The sequence below is a fragment of the Onthophagus taurus genome, chromosome 11 (genome assembly GCF_036711975.1).
Source record: "Onthophagus taurus isolate NC chromosome 11, IU_Otau_3.0, whole genome shotgun sequence".
Lineage (NCBI taxonomy): Eukaryota > Metazoa > Arthropoda > Insecta > Coleoptera > Scarabaeidae > Onthophagus > Onthophagus taurus.
In genome coordinates, this window is record NC_091976.1 from 6,142,837 (window position 1) to 6,159,980 (window position 17,144).

At 34.5% G+C, this 17,144-nt stretch overlaps 2 protein-coding genes across 2 annotated transcripts; both read right to left on the minus strand.

The window, feature by feature from the left end:
- Positions 1–3,553: 3,553 nt before the first annotated feature.
- LOC111419278 (uncharacterized) lies at positions 3,554–4,312 on the minus strand. The gene has a single exon (XM_071200354.1). It carries the CDS (start codon positions 4,310–4,312, stop codon positions 3,554–3,556), a length of 759 nt encoding a protein of 252 aa, XP_071056455.1.
- Positions 4,313–6,833: 2,521 nt separating this feature from the next.
- LOC139432025 (uncharacterized) lies at positions 6,834–7,601 on the minus strand. The gene has a single exon (XM_071200355.1). The coding sequence runs from the start codon at positions 7,599–7,601 to the stop codon at positions 6,834–6,836; it is 768 nt and encodes a 255-aa protein (XP_071056456.1).
- Between the last annotated feature and the right edge of the window lie 9,543 nt (positions 7,602–17,144).

Genomic DNA, 17,144 nt, shown 5'->3' on the forward strand with positions numbered 1-17,144 from the left:
AATATTTTAATAAATAATAATACGACTACACTAATATAACTACATTCACAGGATTGATAGAATCGATTGATTATTTTGAATGATAATAATATTAATAATTTTATATAGTAACGTTCTCCTTTGTTTTGTACATGTCGTGTGCACAGCATGCTACAGCCACTTCCCCTCCTATAAAGATTAATAAAAAGAGGAATATGGTGGTTAAAGAAAAAATAAATCATATTTAAAAATTGAAAGTAACTTTTTTTTGAATTTTTATATCATGAGAATTGATTGCCTCGCTGTGGTGACAAGTTGAATTTTCTTTTAAAAGAAATGCTGGTTTAAGGTTGTTGATGTTAACAGCTACTTCCTTGTTATTTTTGAAAATTACAAAATATTTCGGAAATGTTTTTATCACTTTAAATGGGCCTTCATATCTTGGTGTTAAAGAGGCTTGAATCCCATTAATTTTGATAAAAACAAATTTTGAAATGAATAAATCTTTATGAATAAATGGTTTTTGGTTGGAATGAAAAACTGTGTTTACTGGTTTCAAACAAGAGAATGTTTCTCGTAAACTAGATAGCAATGGATCAGATTCCAAAGGGTGTTGAATATTAACAAAAAATTCTCCTGGAAGCCTAAGTGGTTGACCGTATACAAGTTCAGCAGATGAACAACCTAGGTCTTCCTTAAGAGATGATCTGAGGCCTAGGAGAACCAAGGGAAGATCATTGTTCCACCTCGTAGTGTTACCTCTGGCAGTTATGGCTGTTTTTAAAGAACGGTGAAACCTTTCTAAAATTCCGTTGCTTTGGGGATGGAAGGTGGATGTATGAATTTGACGTGTTCCTAGAAGGGTGTGAAATTTTGAAAAGAGTTTTGATTCGAATTGTCGTCCCTGATCATGGGTTATAGTGCTAGGAATGCCAAATCGGCTGAAATAATGCCGAAACAAAGTATCCGCAATAGAAGAAGAACCAATATCTTTGAGAGGAAAAGCTTCTGGCCAACGCGTGAAACGATCTATTACGGTGAGCACATATGTGCAGCCAAGGGACGGAGTGAGAGGACCGACCAAATCAATGTGGATATGGTCGAATCTTAATTTTGGTATCGGAATTTTACTAATAGGTGATTTTGTGTACTTTTGAACTTTTGTTTGTTGACATCGCAAACAGGTTTTTGTCCATAACTGAATGTGTTTTGTCATGTGAGGCCAAAAGAATCGTGTTTTGATGATGTGTGTAGTAGCGCGAATACCAGGATGTGTTAAGTTGTGAAATTTGTTGAAAATTGTTTTACGAAATTTTTGTGGTATGTATGTTCGAGGATTGTTTGTTGAAATGTCGCACCAAAGCTTTACATCTGAATGTGATGTTGTTTGTTGCGATAGGTTATATTTAGTAGTTTGTGTCTTTGAGTATTGTTTGTTTAGTAAATGTTTTAATTCTGTATCGTTAAATTGCGCGTTTTTTAAGGTTTGTGTGTCAGGGTACTGTGAATTTAGAGAATCAATATTTGTTCTGGACAACGTGTCCGCTACAATGTTTGATTCTCCTGTAATGTACCTGATATCTGATGTGAATTGTGTTATGTAAGTAAGATATCGTGTCTGACGTGGAGTTTTTTCTGTGTTAGAAAAAATTGTGTTGATTAGAGGTTTGTGATCAGTGTAAACTACAAATTGATGTCCATGTAAAAAATGTTTAAAGAATTTGATACTAGTGTAAATTGCTAACAATTCTCTATCAAAAGTTGAATAATTTATTTGGCTTGAAGATAATTTTTGAGAAAAAAATGCTAAAGGTTGTGTTTTATTGTCTATAGTCGGTGATAAAACTGCTCCTATACCTTTACTTGAGGCGTCTGTCGTCAGTGAAAGAGTTGCTTGTGGTGATGGGTGTGCAAGAGTGACGGATTTTGATAAAAGTTCTTTGGCTGTAGTGAAAGAAATGTCGTGAAGGTGTGTCCAAGAGGTGATTGATTTAAGTTTTTGTGAATAAAGTGTTTTTGATAAATGATGTAAAGGAGCTAAAATGTTTGAGATGTTTGGTAAAAATCTGTGATAAAAATTTATCATTCCTAAGAATCGCTGTAATTGTTTTAGTGTGGTTGGTTTTGGAAATTCAGTTATGGCATTAACCTTAGATTGCGAAGGGCGAACGCCTTCAGCAGAAATTTGATGACTTAGGAAATTTAAATCTGTAACTCCAAAAACGCATTTTGTTGGTTGTATATTAATATTACAAGAGCTTAACCTCTCAAACAATTGTTGTAAATGAAGATAATGTTCTTCTTCATTGCGACTGGCTACTAGAATATCATCTAGATATACGAATAGGAAATCTAAGCCAGATAGAACTTCGTTTATGAACCTTTGAAAGGTTTGTGTCGCATTACGTAAACCGAAAGGCATTCTCGTGAATTCGAACAGACCAAACGGTGTAGTGATAGCCGTTTTAGGAATATCGTCTTCTTCTACAGGAATTTGGTGATAAGCTCGTACCAGATCTAATTTTGAAAAAATTTTGCAATTGTGTAAATGTAAGTTAAAATCTTGAATGTGCGGAAGAGGATAACGATCTGGAACTGTGATGTTGTTGAGTTGTCGGTAGTCTCCACATGGTCTCCAATCGTTGGAATCTTTCTTAGGAACCATGTGAAGAGGCGACGCTGTAGAAGAAGAAGAGGGTCGGCAGATTCCTAATGCCACCATTTGTTCGAATTCTTTCTTTGCGATGTTGTGTTTGTGCACGTCTAAACGTCGGGGACGACAAAACGGTAAGTGTGAGTTGGTAACAATTCTGTGTCGAGTGTTATGTCCAACTGGTTTTGTAAAGTCCGGTGTAGACGTTAATTTTGGAAATTTTTTTAAGAGTGTTGTATATTTGGTTTCAAAAGAAAAAATTTTGGGAGTTGGAATAGTATTTTTGACAATGGAACCAATTGAAAACAGATTGGTTTTCGAATCTACCAATCGCTTCTTTTTTATATCCACCAAGATACCAAATGCATGAAGGAAATCCGCACCAATGATTGGTTTACTAACATTAGCTATAGTAAATACGAATGGGAAATTCCTTCTTAGATTTAATGAAATTGTAAGCATTTTTTTACCGTATGTAGTAATTGTAGTACCATTAGCGGCAGAAAGGTTTGAGTTGGTATCTTGGTTACGTTTCGGATATAATTTGTGAGGTAGAACCGAAATGTCAGCTCCAGTGTCAATTAAAATATTTAGGTTATTTTGATTGTCAAAAATGAAAAGTCGCGAACTGACAGAATTTACCGTAAATTGAGGTTGACTTTTTGTCAAAATTTTGAATTTGGAAAAATTTTGTTTTTCTTTTGAAACCTTTATTAGTTTTTTGATGTCGATGGAAAATTTTTGTTTTTGTCGGTGAAGGAATTATAAAATATGCAATATGTTCCTCCACATTTAACGGCGTTGTCTCCAAATTTACGGTGATACCAACAAATAGTCGAAAAACTCGTAGAATTAGATCTATTCCGCGAGTGACGTGACGAAGAACGATGTCTATCTCGAGAATTGTGAAAACAATTACAATTACAATTCTTCGACGTATTTGTTGGTATGTTTTGAAATTTTTTTAGTCAAAGAATTTATTTGATTTTCCAAATTTTTTGTCCTGTTGTCCTGTTGTTGTTGTGTAATGGTAGCCACTAGTGCTTGACACGTTAACGTCAGATTTTGGATTGTTGTTAGTAATTCGTCGTGTGGTGGTGTTTTTGTGGTGCGATGTTTTTGAACTTCCGAGAGGTGTGTTGAGGTCGACGTCAAATTCATTGATTCCCACACCTTGTCGGCAATGGAAAGAATGTCCACAACGTCCTCTTTGCCAGAAGCGAGGAGTGCAACCGAAACAACACGAGGTAGTCTCCTTTGCCACAATTTTAATAACAAATTTGGACTAACCACCTGAGAACCACCAACTGTGGTCAACATCGCTCGATAAAAATCTGACGGTTTTTGATCTCCCATTTGCGAACCTAACAGAACATCGTCCAGCCGTTTTTCTTCACTCAATGATAACCTGTCGATTAACAATTTTTTGAGTGAAGAATATGGATTTATGTCTGGAGGGTTCTGTATGAGATCTACCACGGTAGAGATGATCTCAGTGGGTAAATTTGCCAAAAGAATGTTAAATTTTGTTTTTTCACTGCTAATTCTAGTTAGAGTAAACTGTGCTTCATCTTGTCGAAACCAAATATCGGGATTAGAAGGCCAAAATGGTGGTAATTTCAGTTTTGAAATATTTTGCAATTCGTGTGCGGTATTGTCACCATCAGCAGGGTCAATCATTTTTAATAAAAAATTGTCTAGAAAATACGTTTAGGTTTTCTATTAAAGTAAAGTAATTTTTTTAATATTTGTTTTTGTTAAATAAAAATTGTTGAAAATATGATTAATTTTTTGATTCCTCTTAATATTAGTCCTACAGGAATGAAAAGTGACTTTACTCACCGGCACACGACTGTAAACAAAACGTTTAGAATCTTGATGGTTGCGGGACTGGGCTGGCGCTTGTTCTAACTTGATGGAATGACTTGACGTCTTATTGTCAATTGACGTAATATGGCTTGGGTTTGACTTTATTGGGTATGGGTAGAGCGCAGATTCAAATATTTCGTCGGGGGCAGGTTCAAGCTAATCTTCGGGTGCAGGTATAAAGTAATCGCTGGGGTAGGGTCAAAAAATTCGTCGGGGGCAGGTTCAAGCTTCGGGGTCACCAAATTGTGGATATATATGTATGCATCCACAATATAAATTAATATTTTAATAAATAATAATACGACTACACTAATATAACTACATTCACAGGATTGATAGAATCGATTGATTATTTTGAATGATAATAATATTAATAATTTTATATAGTAACGTTCTTTTTGTTTTGTACATGTCGTGTGCACAGCATGCTACAGCCACTTCAATTGTGGATATATCTGTATGTATCCACAATATAAATTAATATTTTAATAAATAATAATACGAACTACATTTACAGGACTGATAAAATCGATTGATTATTTTGAATGATAATAATATTAATAATTTTATATAGTAACGTTCTCCTTTGTTTTGTACATGTCGTGTGCACAGCATGCTACAGATATGATCACAGAAGATTAGAGCCTCATCAAGAATTACTCCTAAATTCCTTACTTTTTCCTTCAACTCCAGCCGTGAACCATCAAGCGCAATACTTATCCTATTTTTAACTCGTTTTCTAATCTTTTGAGGGCCAAACACAATAAGTTCAGTTTTACTGCTATTATCTTGGCGAGAGTTTTCGACCAACAAATTTAAATCTTGCAGAATTTTAGCAACAATGTCCTCCACCTCTTCCTCCCTAACTGACATATATATTTGTGTATCATCCGCATAACAGTGATAATCGCAATACTGTAAACAATTTGTTAATAGGGGAACTCGGGGCAGAATGGGGTACCAACTTAAAAATATGTTTTAAACTACAAAAGGATTAATTAAAACATATGCAAAATTTTCTATGAATGTATTGTAATGTAATAATCACAAAAATACAACAATATTGTAAGAAAATAAAAGAACAATACTTTTTTTTTCAAAAGCAGAACATTATGTCATTTACCCCGTTCTGCCCCATGCCCGGGCAGAACGGGGTGGTAAGGACAAATAATTACAAAAACATAAAACTAGTAAAAATGCAGAAAAAATAATTTTGATTTTGAAGTTTTAAGTGACTCTAAAGGATTAACTACAGTTTTCATGGATTTCAGTTCAGTCTATTCACAAAATGCACACACTAGAACAGCTTCATCATCTTCGCTATCTATTGCCGCACAGGAATTGTGTGCCCATTTTTTGCACATGGAACAAGCGGCCCAACCTTCAATTGACTTTGAGTACAATTTACCGCAATATAAACATTCACAGTCAGAACAACTTTCAGAAGCACTTTCGTTAGTTTTGGTTTCTCTCTTCAGCTTCTTCTTTTTTCCATTTTTATTTTTTCCGTTTATTTTATTATTGTTCTCTTTTTTAAATAATCTTTTCCTTGCTCTTTCTTCTTTGGCAAAATTCTTTTCCTCTTTTTCCTGAATAGCAGCTTCTAACTCCTTTTTGTATGGGGAATCTGTTAAGACCACGGTCTTTCCCCTCTTCCGATTCGTCCTTTTCGGGCCTTCTTTAACTTTTGGGATAGGCATTAGAATAGTAGGTGAAATATGAAATGAAGAGGCCCTGTTATCTGTTGTCATCCAAGAGCAACCAGGAGTGGCAGAATTAGCCTCATCATTAGAGTTGACTGAAACCTTGCCAGCTTTATCATCCAACCTGATAGGCATGTCTTTTTTAACGCCTGTGCTAGGCGAAGGCAATTTCAATTGTTCAGCTTCAGATATGATCACCTCTTCACCTGAAGGCCTATCAAGTCCGATGTCAGTTGTGTCTGCTGGGAGAAAATCGACATCGGTGAATATGGATGGGTCAGTTGGCCATATTCCTGTAGCTTGGAAACCATTAATAGCAGTTTTCATTGTTGCACTTTGAATAAAAGCTGATCCAAAAAGCGTTGAAATTTGAAAAAGGTTACGACTTTTCCTGGGTTGCTTCGTAACCATTTTCGAAGCTCATTGCTGTAATAAACACTTAAAGGCTTCATAAAAGAAACATCGAGTGGCTGAAGTCTGTGAGAGCAATGTGGTGGTAGACATAGCAACGTAACGCCACTCTCCCTCGCATAATCTATAACCTGAAGGTTCTTAGTGTGTGTAGAGTGGCCATCTAATATAAGAAGAACCGGGAAGACTTTTGATGCCTTAGAAAATTCTACAAATCTTCAAAACCATACAAGAAATAACTCAGCAGTCATCCATCCAGTGTTGTGCACCTCTGCCCACCCTCCTGGTGGTAATCCCAATTCAAATTCTTTCTGCCTTTTCTTTCGAGGAAAAATGAGCATAGGGGGCATGTAAGCTCCGTCTGCCGATATACAAATAAGGCAGGTTACAGTTTCGCCCCTTTCTGAGGATGTTAACGATCCGACTTGCCGTTTCCCTTTGGAAGCTATAATTTTTGAATGGTTTTTAGGGTTCACTGAAACACCCGTTTCATCGCAATTAAATGTTTTAGAAGCCGTTAGTTTGTGCTTGTCGATTAAATTCGTTAGCAACGAAAAAAACTTATCCACAGCTACTTTATTAAAGCCCATTGCTCTTGCACCAGATGTTGCTTCAGGTTTGCGAACAGATAAAGTAGGATGTCTCTTAAAGAATCCACTAACCCAATCTTGGCCTGCCGTTCCGTTTGGAAATTTATTACCAATGCCATTTCTGACGGCCAGTTGATAAGCTAAGTGACGCAACTCTTTAATTGTTAGACCAAATAACCTAGCCTCCATACTTTTTAAGTAATTAACGATCTCAAGTTCCTGTTCTGCCGTAAATATGTTTTTAAATTTTCCAGCCATTTTATCAATCTTGTAGTCAGGATTTTCTTTTCTTTTTTTAACGTATCTTTCCAGTGTGGACTGGGGAACGTGAAATTGGTTTGAAGCCTTCAAATACCCCGATTGGCCAGTAATAACCGCCTCAACAGCATTGTTCATTGCCTCTGTAGACCCTGATTGCCTATTTGTTTTTCTCTTATATACTCGAACCATCTGAAGTCGGAAGAAATAGTATATTAAGTATCCAGAACGGTAAATTGCTTACCGTTCGTGATGGTTACAACATTTTTTGCACGATCGACATGAATATAAATAAAAATTGATTTACTATACTCTGTTTTTAAACCAGGAGGAGTAAACGCGAAAGTCAGATTTACACTAGGAAAAATCACGAGAAAATATCACTAGATATTTTGGCGGTAAATTTAAGTTACTAATTATTATTATTTATTTATTTACTTATTATTGTATTTATTTTCGTTTGTTATCATCAACACTAAACATACAAATTAACATTGAAGTTATGAGTGTATTTATTTCAAAATATAATAAAGAAGGGTTTAAGAACACAAAATTTACAATAATGACCCGAATCTGTCGAATTGTCAATAACCTAACCTTCAAATTCAAAATCAAAATTCAAAATTGCCTGTGTGTGAACCTTCCTCGCATTCAACCAGTCACGTGCAAGGTCAATCTGGTGACAAATTTAAAATACTCCTCCTGGTTTAAAAACAGAGTATAAAATATATTGACATTTGTCAAAATTTGAATTAATTTCGTTGCCGAGGTTTTATTTATAAAAAAAAAAACAAAACCAATTGAGTACTTTCCGTTCTAAAAACGGTTTTTCTTACCGTCTTAGAAACACTATTCGTAAATAAACAAAATAGTCCGATCGTGCAAAAAAGAAATTAAGGGCGTGCTAAAAACGATCTCTCAGTTAATAATAATAATAATAAACTTTATTGCCCAACAGCCCACCATATTAAGGGCAAAATACAAAAAATATACAAATTATTACAAATTGTACATCAATATAATTACAAGTGAAATTAAAATGCATATAATACATACCTAAATAATAATACAATCAAATAAAAGAGGCAAGAAAAGAGACAGAAAATGCAATGTTTATTCTAGCCTACAACTATCGTTCATGTTCGTGATCATATGTGTTATCGGCGCCCTTTTTTTGGCATTTGTTCTGCATAAAGGTGGATAAAAATACAAATGGGACCGAGAATTTATGCGCGGCACCACTATATTCATTCGCGACAACAACCACGCACAGTCGATCTCACCACACATCAACTTTTGCAAGAACGAGGCACTTTGGACCATTCTTCTGTCCTGCAGAGAAGGAAGCTTGTGGCGATGCAGTAGATCTAATTGTAAGTAGTTCACTCCTTTAGGTGGATATTGACCATCCATACGATATGACAAAAATTTGAGAAATCGACGCTGGACTTTCTCAACCATTAGTTGTTGCGACGTGTAAATAGGGTACCATATTACAGAGGCATACTGGAGGCGAGAGATCACCAGAGCCATAAATAGCGTTTTCAGGGTACCAAAATCAGCAAATCGACCCATGATCCTCAGTATGAAACCCAAAGATCTCCAAGCCTGAGAGCACATCTCCTCAATATAGGGCAAGAAAGAAAGTTCTGAGTCAAACAGCACTCCCAGATCCTTCACCGTAGAGACCCTTGTTAGAGGTATGGAAGCCGCAATATAAACTGTGTCGATTTTATTTAACTTCTTTGTAAATGATATACAGTGCTAGCGTAAAGTAACCCCCCCCCCCTGTTTAACTTCTGAACAGATTGAGATATCAATATGAACAAAAAAACGTCAGTTTCTATATTTTATTAGCACAAATATTTTCTTATGGAAAATTTTGGTATCACTTTTAGTTTTTCCGGAAAATGGAACAGCTTTGTTTTTTTAAATGGAACACCTAGTATATTATGGTATCTTTCGAAAGAATAAAACAATACGAATTCAACGATACCTCACAATCAAATATCGGTTTATTAGTTTTTTACATAAAAATTAAACAAAATGCGGAATTTCGCCGGAAAAACCAACGTATCTTCGTTGACTACCTGTCGAGATACAATGGGCCAGATAAATGGTGGACGGTCAGTTAAAGGTCGGTCTACGCTCGGATTAAGCAGGGTTAAAATCAGCAATTCTTTTAGAATGTTTTTATGAAACAATCAATACAAGAAAAGGATAAAAAGAAAGTTCTTTTTAAAACTTCTAAGAAAAAATTGTCATAACAACAATTTTAAAGTTTGTAGGTACTTTGAAATTTTGTATTTAAGGCAGCATGCAAATATTTTCCTTCATTTCTATCTTTGAATTCTACCCGACCAAGTATAACCAAAGAAAGGCGAGATCAAAATGGCTAGAAGGAGTTTAGAGCACAATATCGAAGCAATTTTAATATTCGCTCGTGCTGACAGAAATCTACATGAAACAGGGCGACAATTTAAGGAACGATTTCCTGAACATCCAATTAGTCGAAAATATTTAAGAGAGCTTGTGAATAAGTTTTTGGAAACTGGAAGCGTCGAAGACCGCAAAAGAACTGGTCGTCAGATATTAACAGAAGTATTTAATGTGCTCATGATGTCGTCTGCTGCTACCGCATCAACGTGTGATGTGTTAAATATTTCCGCGTCGTTGTTGGAAGACGTGGAAATACTTAAAGAAGAATAAATATCATCCATTTTAAATAAAAATGCTTCATGAATTAACAGAAGATGACCCTGATATAGAAGAACAGAATTTTGTGAGCTAATGACAAATATGGTTGAACGAAATCGATTATACTTGAAACATATTTGTTTCAGTGATGAATGTACTTTCTTTTTGGGTGGAAAATTGCATCGGCGTGATGTTAATCCACATGCATATCGTGACGTTATCACTCAATTTCATTAGAAAGTAAATGTTTTTTTTTCAAGACTTTTGCAAATTGTACAACAGAATTCTGACGATTTTGAAATGGAACTAGTGTTTCATCAAGACGGAACACCTCCACATTATGCGCCAATGGTACGAAATTATCTTGATACAAATTTTAATGGACAACAAGATCACCAGATCTGACACCTTTAGATTTCTTTTTATGGGGTTATTTAAAATCCAAGGTATATGAAATTCCGTTGGGTAGTATTGAGGATTTAAAACAAAAAATTATTGACGTCTGCCAAAATATTGATCACATGTTAAGCCGTGTGAGAGAGGAAACACTACAAAGATGGTACCACTGCCTAGAAGTTCAAGGTAATCATATCGAACAATTTACTTAATATTTGATTCTTAATAAATAAAAAATTCTTTTATTATTCAATAACAACACTAAGCAAATTTTTCAACCGTTACCTATACTAGCAAAATCTTTAATAAGAAAATTTCATTTCTTATATTGACTTTTTTTCTTTATAAATATTTTTTGATAAAATATGATTAATTCATAAATTTAATATACTTCCAAACAACTTTTATTTCATTTCTAAAAAAAATAAGTAATTGAACTTGCAATTTTAAATCCGTCTTAGCTCGAGCGTATACCGACCGTCCATCATTTACCTGGCCGATTGCATTTCGACAGGTAGTCGACGAAGATACGTTGGTTTTTCCGGCAAAATTCCGCATTTTGTTTAATTTTTATGCGAAAAACTAATAAATCGATATTTGATTGTGAGGTACCGTTGGATTCGTATTGTTTTCATCTTTCGGAAGATACCATAATATACTGGGTGTTCCATTTAAAAAAACAAAGTTGATCTATTTTCCGGAAAAACTAAAAGTGATGGCAAAATTTTCCATAAGAAAATATTTGTGCTGATAAAATATAGAAACTGACGTTTTTTTGTTCATAGTGATATCTCAATTTGTTCGGAAGTTAAACAGGGGGGGGGGTTACTTTACGCTAGCACTGTATAAGTACATTTACTGACACTTAAAGAAAGGGCATTGAAATTGCACCACTTCTGAATAATGTCCAGGTTGTTCTGCAGCATCCTAGAGTCATCCAATGATCTGACCTCCACAAAAATTTTCAAATCATCAGCATAAGCAACCACTGGACAGGTAAGCGAGTCTAATAAATCGTTTATATATAGAACAAATAGCAGCGGTCCCAGATTGGATCCTTGAGGAACTCCAGATGTAGGCGAGTAGCCGTCGGAATAAAATCCATTGTAAAAAATACGACATACTCTATCAGCAAGGTACGATTTCATCAAATTTAATGAATTAGAAGACATACCAAAATAGCTCAATTTCTGTAGCAACATACTGTGATCAATGCGATCAAAGGCCTTCTCAAAATCGGTATAAACTACGTCGACTTGTCCACCAACATCCATTACCTCTGCGACGTACTGGGTAAGACAACATAAATTAGTTATTGTCGAGCGTTTAGGCACAAAACCATGTTGGTGAGGCGATACATATGATTGTGTGTGACGATAAATTGTATTAAAAATTATCTGCTCATATACCTTTGCAAAATTAGATAGAATAGCAATTGGTCTATAGTTGGTTACCAAGGACTTGTCACCTTTCTTAAATACGGGCGTGATTCTAGCTGACTTCCATCTCTGAGGGAAAATCGAAGCAGTTATAGAGCGATTAATAATGTACATCAACGGTTTAGCCAACGCAAATCGTACATCACGTACCAGAAAACTAGGTAAAAGTAAAAGTAAAGTAAACTAGTTAAAAACATTGTGAGGCATTCCGCCCCAGTGATAGGATTTAGGTTAGAACGGTCAGACTACTCAAAAAAAAATACATAAACAAACGTTTAAATACACGAAACTAACCAGAATTAAGCGTACTTCACGCATATACTAACTACAGCTGTACTGTAAACAAGTATGTAAACCTACCTTGGTTACAAAATCATCAGAAATTACACTATAAGAGCAAAAAATCACACAACGAGAACTTCACGAACAAACCCTCGAGAAAACTAGACTAACATGGGTGCGGTACTTGAATTGTGACAGGTTGAGCTAGTTTTACTTATTGGTGCTCACTAGTAACACCTCCATTATTCCGAAAAACATCAAACTTCATTGCGCCCCGGTACCCCGTTGTGCCCCGGGTTCCCCTATCCATTTTCCTCTCTATTATATCTACAATTAACTTTTGCGCATCCTCCGTGGTATCTGCTTGACACATAACACCAAAAATTGCGGCGTGTGTACTACTCCAGGGCTTCCCAATTATCGCGAAGCAGGTTATTTTCCTTTACGAGACCATTTATTTTATTCTCGCCCTCTTCAAGTCTCTCTCTCAATTCGTGCAAACCAGTCCGCTTAACAACTCTTTTTAACAAGCGAGTTCATGAAATTTTCGTCACGAAATACTAACTCCGATATAGTTTCTTTAATTATTTCTCTTAGGGCGGCCGCACAAATACGGTTTCCATATTCGATTTCCGTGTACGGAATTCCGACTCGGAATTCCAAACCGCCAACGCAGACGTTCGATTTTTTGTATTAGGAATTTATACTAGTACAAATGCCAGTACATACAGTGACGCTTTTATGAAATCACGTATATGTATAACATGGAGGACGACGACTTGATTGCTATTGCACTTGTACTGGCGCTATATACTCGGACAATAAAAGAGAGCCAATTCTATCTAAAACGAGCAAAATTACGAGCACACCCCGAAGAATTCTTCAAGTTTTACAGGATGTCAATGAAATCCTTTGACGAACTTCATAATGGCATACGAGAGAAAATAAAAAAGCAAAATACATGCATGAGATTATGTTTGGATACAGAAGAAAAATTGACCGTAACGTTAAGGTAAGTCTTTATTTTAAATCAAATACTTGTACACACATTACATATCACGTAACTAATTAAAATTTTAAATTTGCTTTAATGCTATCCTCTTCCGATTTGGGATAATCTTGTATGGGATTTTGTTTGATAGTCATTGTAATGTAGGTGCTACATTAGTCTTTGAGTGTATAACAAACCTAGACTTATTAGATTTACTTGTACAAGGGATATTTTGCTGCTGAGAGGATGAATGAAAAGTTGCTGATTGGTGATTGGTGAACAGGTGAACTAAATGCCTTTTGGGTGAAATGTGCAAAGATGTGTGTTCATTTTGTGTTTGATTGTATCAATTTACAGTGTGAATATTGTTTTAGTCTTATATAAAAGTTTTGCGGAATGTCGTGTGGAGCTTCTATTTTCTCTTTACAGGTCTGGCAATTAATTCGTCTAAAAAGTTTTCTTTGCAACAGCTCCAGCAACATAAGCAGTTACAAAGTCATATTGCATTTCAGTGTCTTTCAACGCACCTGAAATCTGATGAAACACGGGTAATTCTGTTTGCTCTAATGCAATCGGAGATGGTGTACCGAGCAGAAATGTTTTTAAATCACAAAGCGCACCAACTGTTTGATCTCTCTCACAGTTGGCGGCTGTGGAATGCGGAGAAACGTAATTATTGATTATCAAAGATTTAGTAGAAGAAATGAATGATGAACATGTGGGATTAATGTTTCTTACTCCATGGCTTCTTATACTTGAAAAGAAGATTTCGACGGGATCTTGATTAAATGACCGTAGAGCCATATGATCAAATCCTATCCTCGATAATTTCTTCCACAAGTATAAGAAACCATTGAGTGTAAAAAGCCAGTTCTTCAAAGATGGAATTAGCATATGTTTTTCAGACTGAGGTAACGTGAAATACATAGATTGTAAAATTGGTTTTGCAGATTGCCACATCGCCACATGACTCGATTTTTTTGTTACCACGCATCTAAGGTTTTTTCCTGGCGAACCATATAATTTACTCCCGTTAATACTATCAAAGAGTTTGTCAAAAAAAACATAAATCTGCCGTATCAGTGGCCTTTGGTGTTATATAATACGCAGACGATGGCAACAAATCATTACTAATCAATGCTCTGCTTCTTAACGCAGATGCAACAGTATGGCTAAAAACTTGAGCGCACTTACTAACTTTCATTTTATTAATTTTTTTAGCCATAACATGTTCATCCGTTAATTTAAAACATTGATTGTAATGAAGGCCAAGTCTTTTATCCAAATGGTAAAAGTCTACAATATGCTCCCAAGATACTATTTTTTTAATACCATTTTCGGTAAAATGTAAATCTTTCGTGAGCAAATTATTCCGGATACCTTTTAGAAGATGAGGACCATCATATAAATGAATGACTTCCTCGTCATCTATAAGATATCCTTGATATCTGTTTTCCAAATTATTTTTAATGCAAATTTCATTAGTTTCTTTTAAGAAGTAATCGCGGCTGTATTAGTAACACCTTGGTCACTATTGTACACACTACACGCAGTCCTGTTTGTCTAATACGTCTAATGACATCTTTCATTATACGTATTAGATCTGGAGTACTGGTGCAATTTTCCACAAAATAAAAAATAGATTGATTAATGCCAGACCTAAAAGGAAAGTACCCTAACAGTTTTTGTAGCGTCTTCCTGGATTGAAAAGAAACGGTATCCTTTGCCACTTTGTTTATAAATGGAAAGAGCCAGCACCTTATCATCTAATGTAAATCTTCGCCCGCGTGGTTCATTTTTTGATTTCGGCACTGGCTGCTAAAGAAATTTATAGTTTCTACGTTCAAGTTTTTGAGGTTTACCAATAACTGAGGATTTCTCCTCAATTGTATCAGCTGTTGTCTTGTTGTTTTGGCATTTTTCTTCGCGCGATATAACGCTTTTTTTATCCTAGCAATGTTATCCTAACAATTGCTGCATTTTTTTGTAACAGGTAATTTCCTCCGTTTCTTATCTACAAAAATTAAAGATAGTTTTAAATAAAAATGATTATAAGAATTATTCAGTTTTATGATATATACCAATTATTTTTTTTTCATCACTTGGGTGAAGCCGTTTCCTATTCATTTCTAATGAAATAACAGAATTTTCCTCACAAAATGAGGTTGAAGCAACTTCACCTTGTTGTTTACTACATCCAGGATAGACACGCAGAACTCGTAACCGAGTAACACCAGGAAGTTTTTCGGGGCTATTTAAGACACTTTTTTGTTCCTGGATAGGTTCTATCAAATATAAACATATATATAATAATAAATATGGTATATATTGAATTATATAATTATGAATCATGAAACTAAATAATTAATTTTATATCATACAACATACCTGAAATATCTTCTGTTCGTTGATCTTGCGAAGACAAAAAGCAATTCTGTATAGTTTGTTCATATAAATCTAAATGATATAAAATATATATATATATAGATTAAAACACAAACTTTTTATGTAAAATTTCATTTACCTCGTAAGTGTAATGTAGGCATCGAGATACATATACTTTACTGGAGTGCGTGCTCACGATATTCGCTTGGTCGAGAAAACGGTCCGGCTCGCCAGCATGTTCCCTCACTCTATAACGGCAAGAAATACAAATAGTACTAACTAATGGATATGATTTTGCATGAATTTATTCAATATTTACTAAATAATTCAAATAATGTTATTCAATAATGATGAAAAATACCAAATAATATATATTTAAGTTATTATAGTTTAGGAAATAAATAAAAAATACTTCAAAGCTTGTTTTTCTTTGGATTATTTATTAGAAATATAACATAGATATATTTAAATTATACATTATTAAATAATATTAATTTAGTTAGTTTTTGGCGAACAGAAGAATTATTCTTTAGAACATTTTGTAAATTAAATTGTTTTCCATAATGATTAGCTCTTATGTTTATAAAATGTTGGGCTATTAAATGGAACAAAGTATATTCATGCGATGGTGTTCCGAATTCTACATTTATCGGATGCATGTTTGGGAAGAAAAATAATGAATGCTTATCACAAATATTTTCTGTGGCGCATTTAATAACGTTGGATTTGACATTCTTTAAATGGTGCTCTTTAAGCACCACAGCTTGGAACGATTTTTCGAGCACCTTTACAATCAAATAGACTGCATTGGATGGTAAAATTAAATTGCCTCTATTCACATGTCGCGTGAAGTTTTCTTTTGTATAATTATGGTGACTGTCATTTTTTAATATCAATAGGTCAATACAAAATTGACAATTTATATTATTTATAATATTTTTTACAATATATCCACTTATATAATGTAAAATATCCTGTGCATACAGGCATAAATTAATATTTTCAGTAAGTCCAACATATTTCATAATTTCTTAGTCTTCTGATTGCTCATTTTCATTTTGCAAAGATCTTTTTTCAGATCTAAATTGCAGGCATTCATAATTGTCAAAAGTACAACAATTCCCAGTTTCAATCGCAATATTCTTGGTGAAAAGCAATTGTCTGAGACAATTTTTGAACTGTAAACAGTTGGGATTGTTGTTTGAACCACCTCTGGCACGAACACAACTAAAAAATAATTCAAGATGGTCCTGTGACATTTTATAAGTGAGAATATATTTTAAAGGATTCTCTTCCCTATATAATACTTTATATGCGATGTCTAAAGTACTCTGCATGTTCACAATAAATCCTATTGCAAACATTTTCCTTCCGCTTAGAAAGATAGGAATATTGTCTAATTTTAAAGTTTTTATATAATTAGTTGTCTCTGAAAAGACGGCTTTAATAGTATTAATGTTTGAAGCACGTATTGACTTCTTGAAACCACTG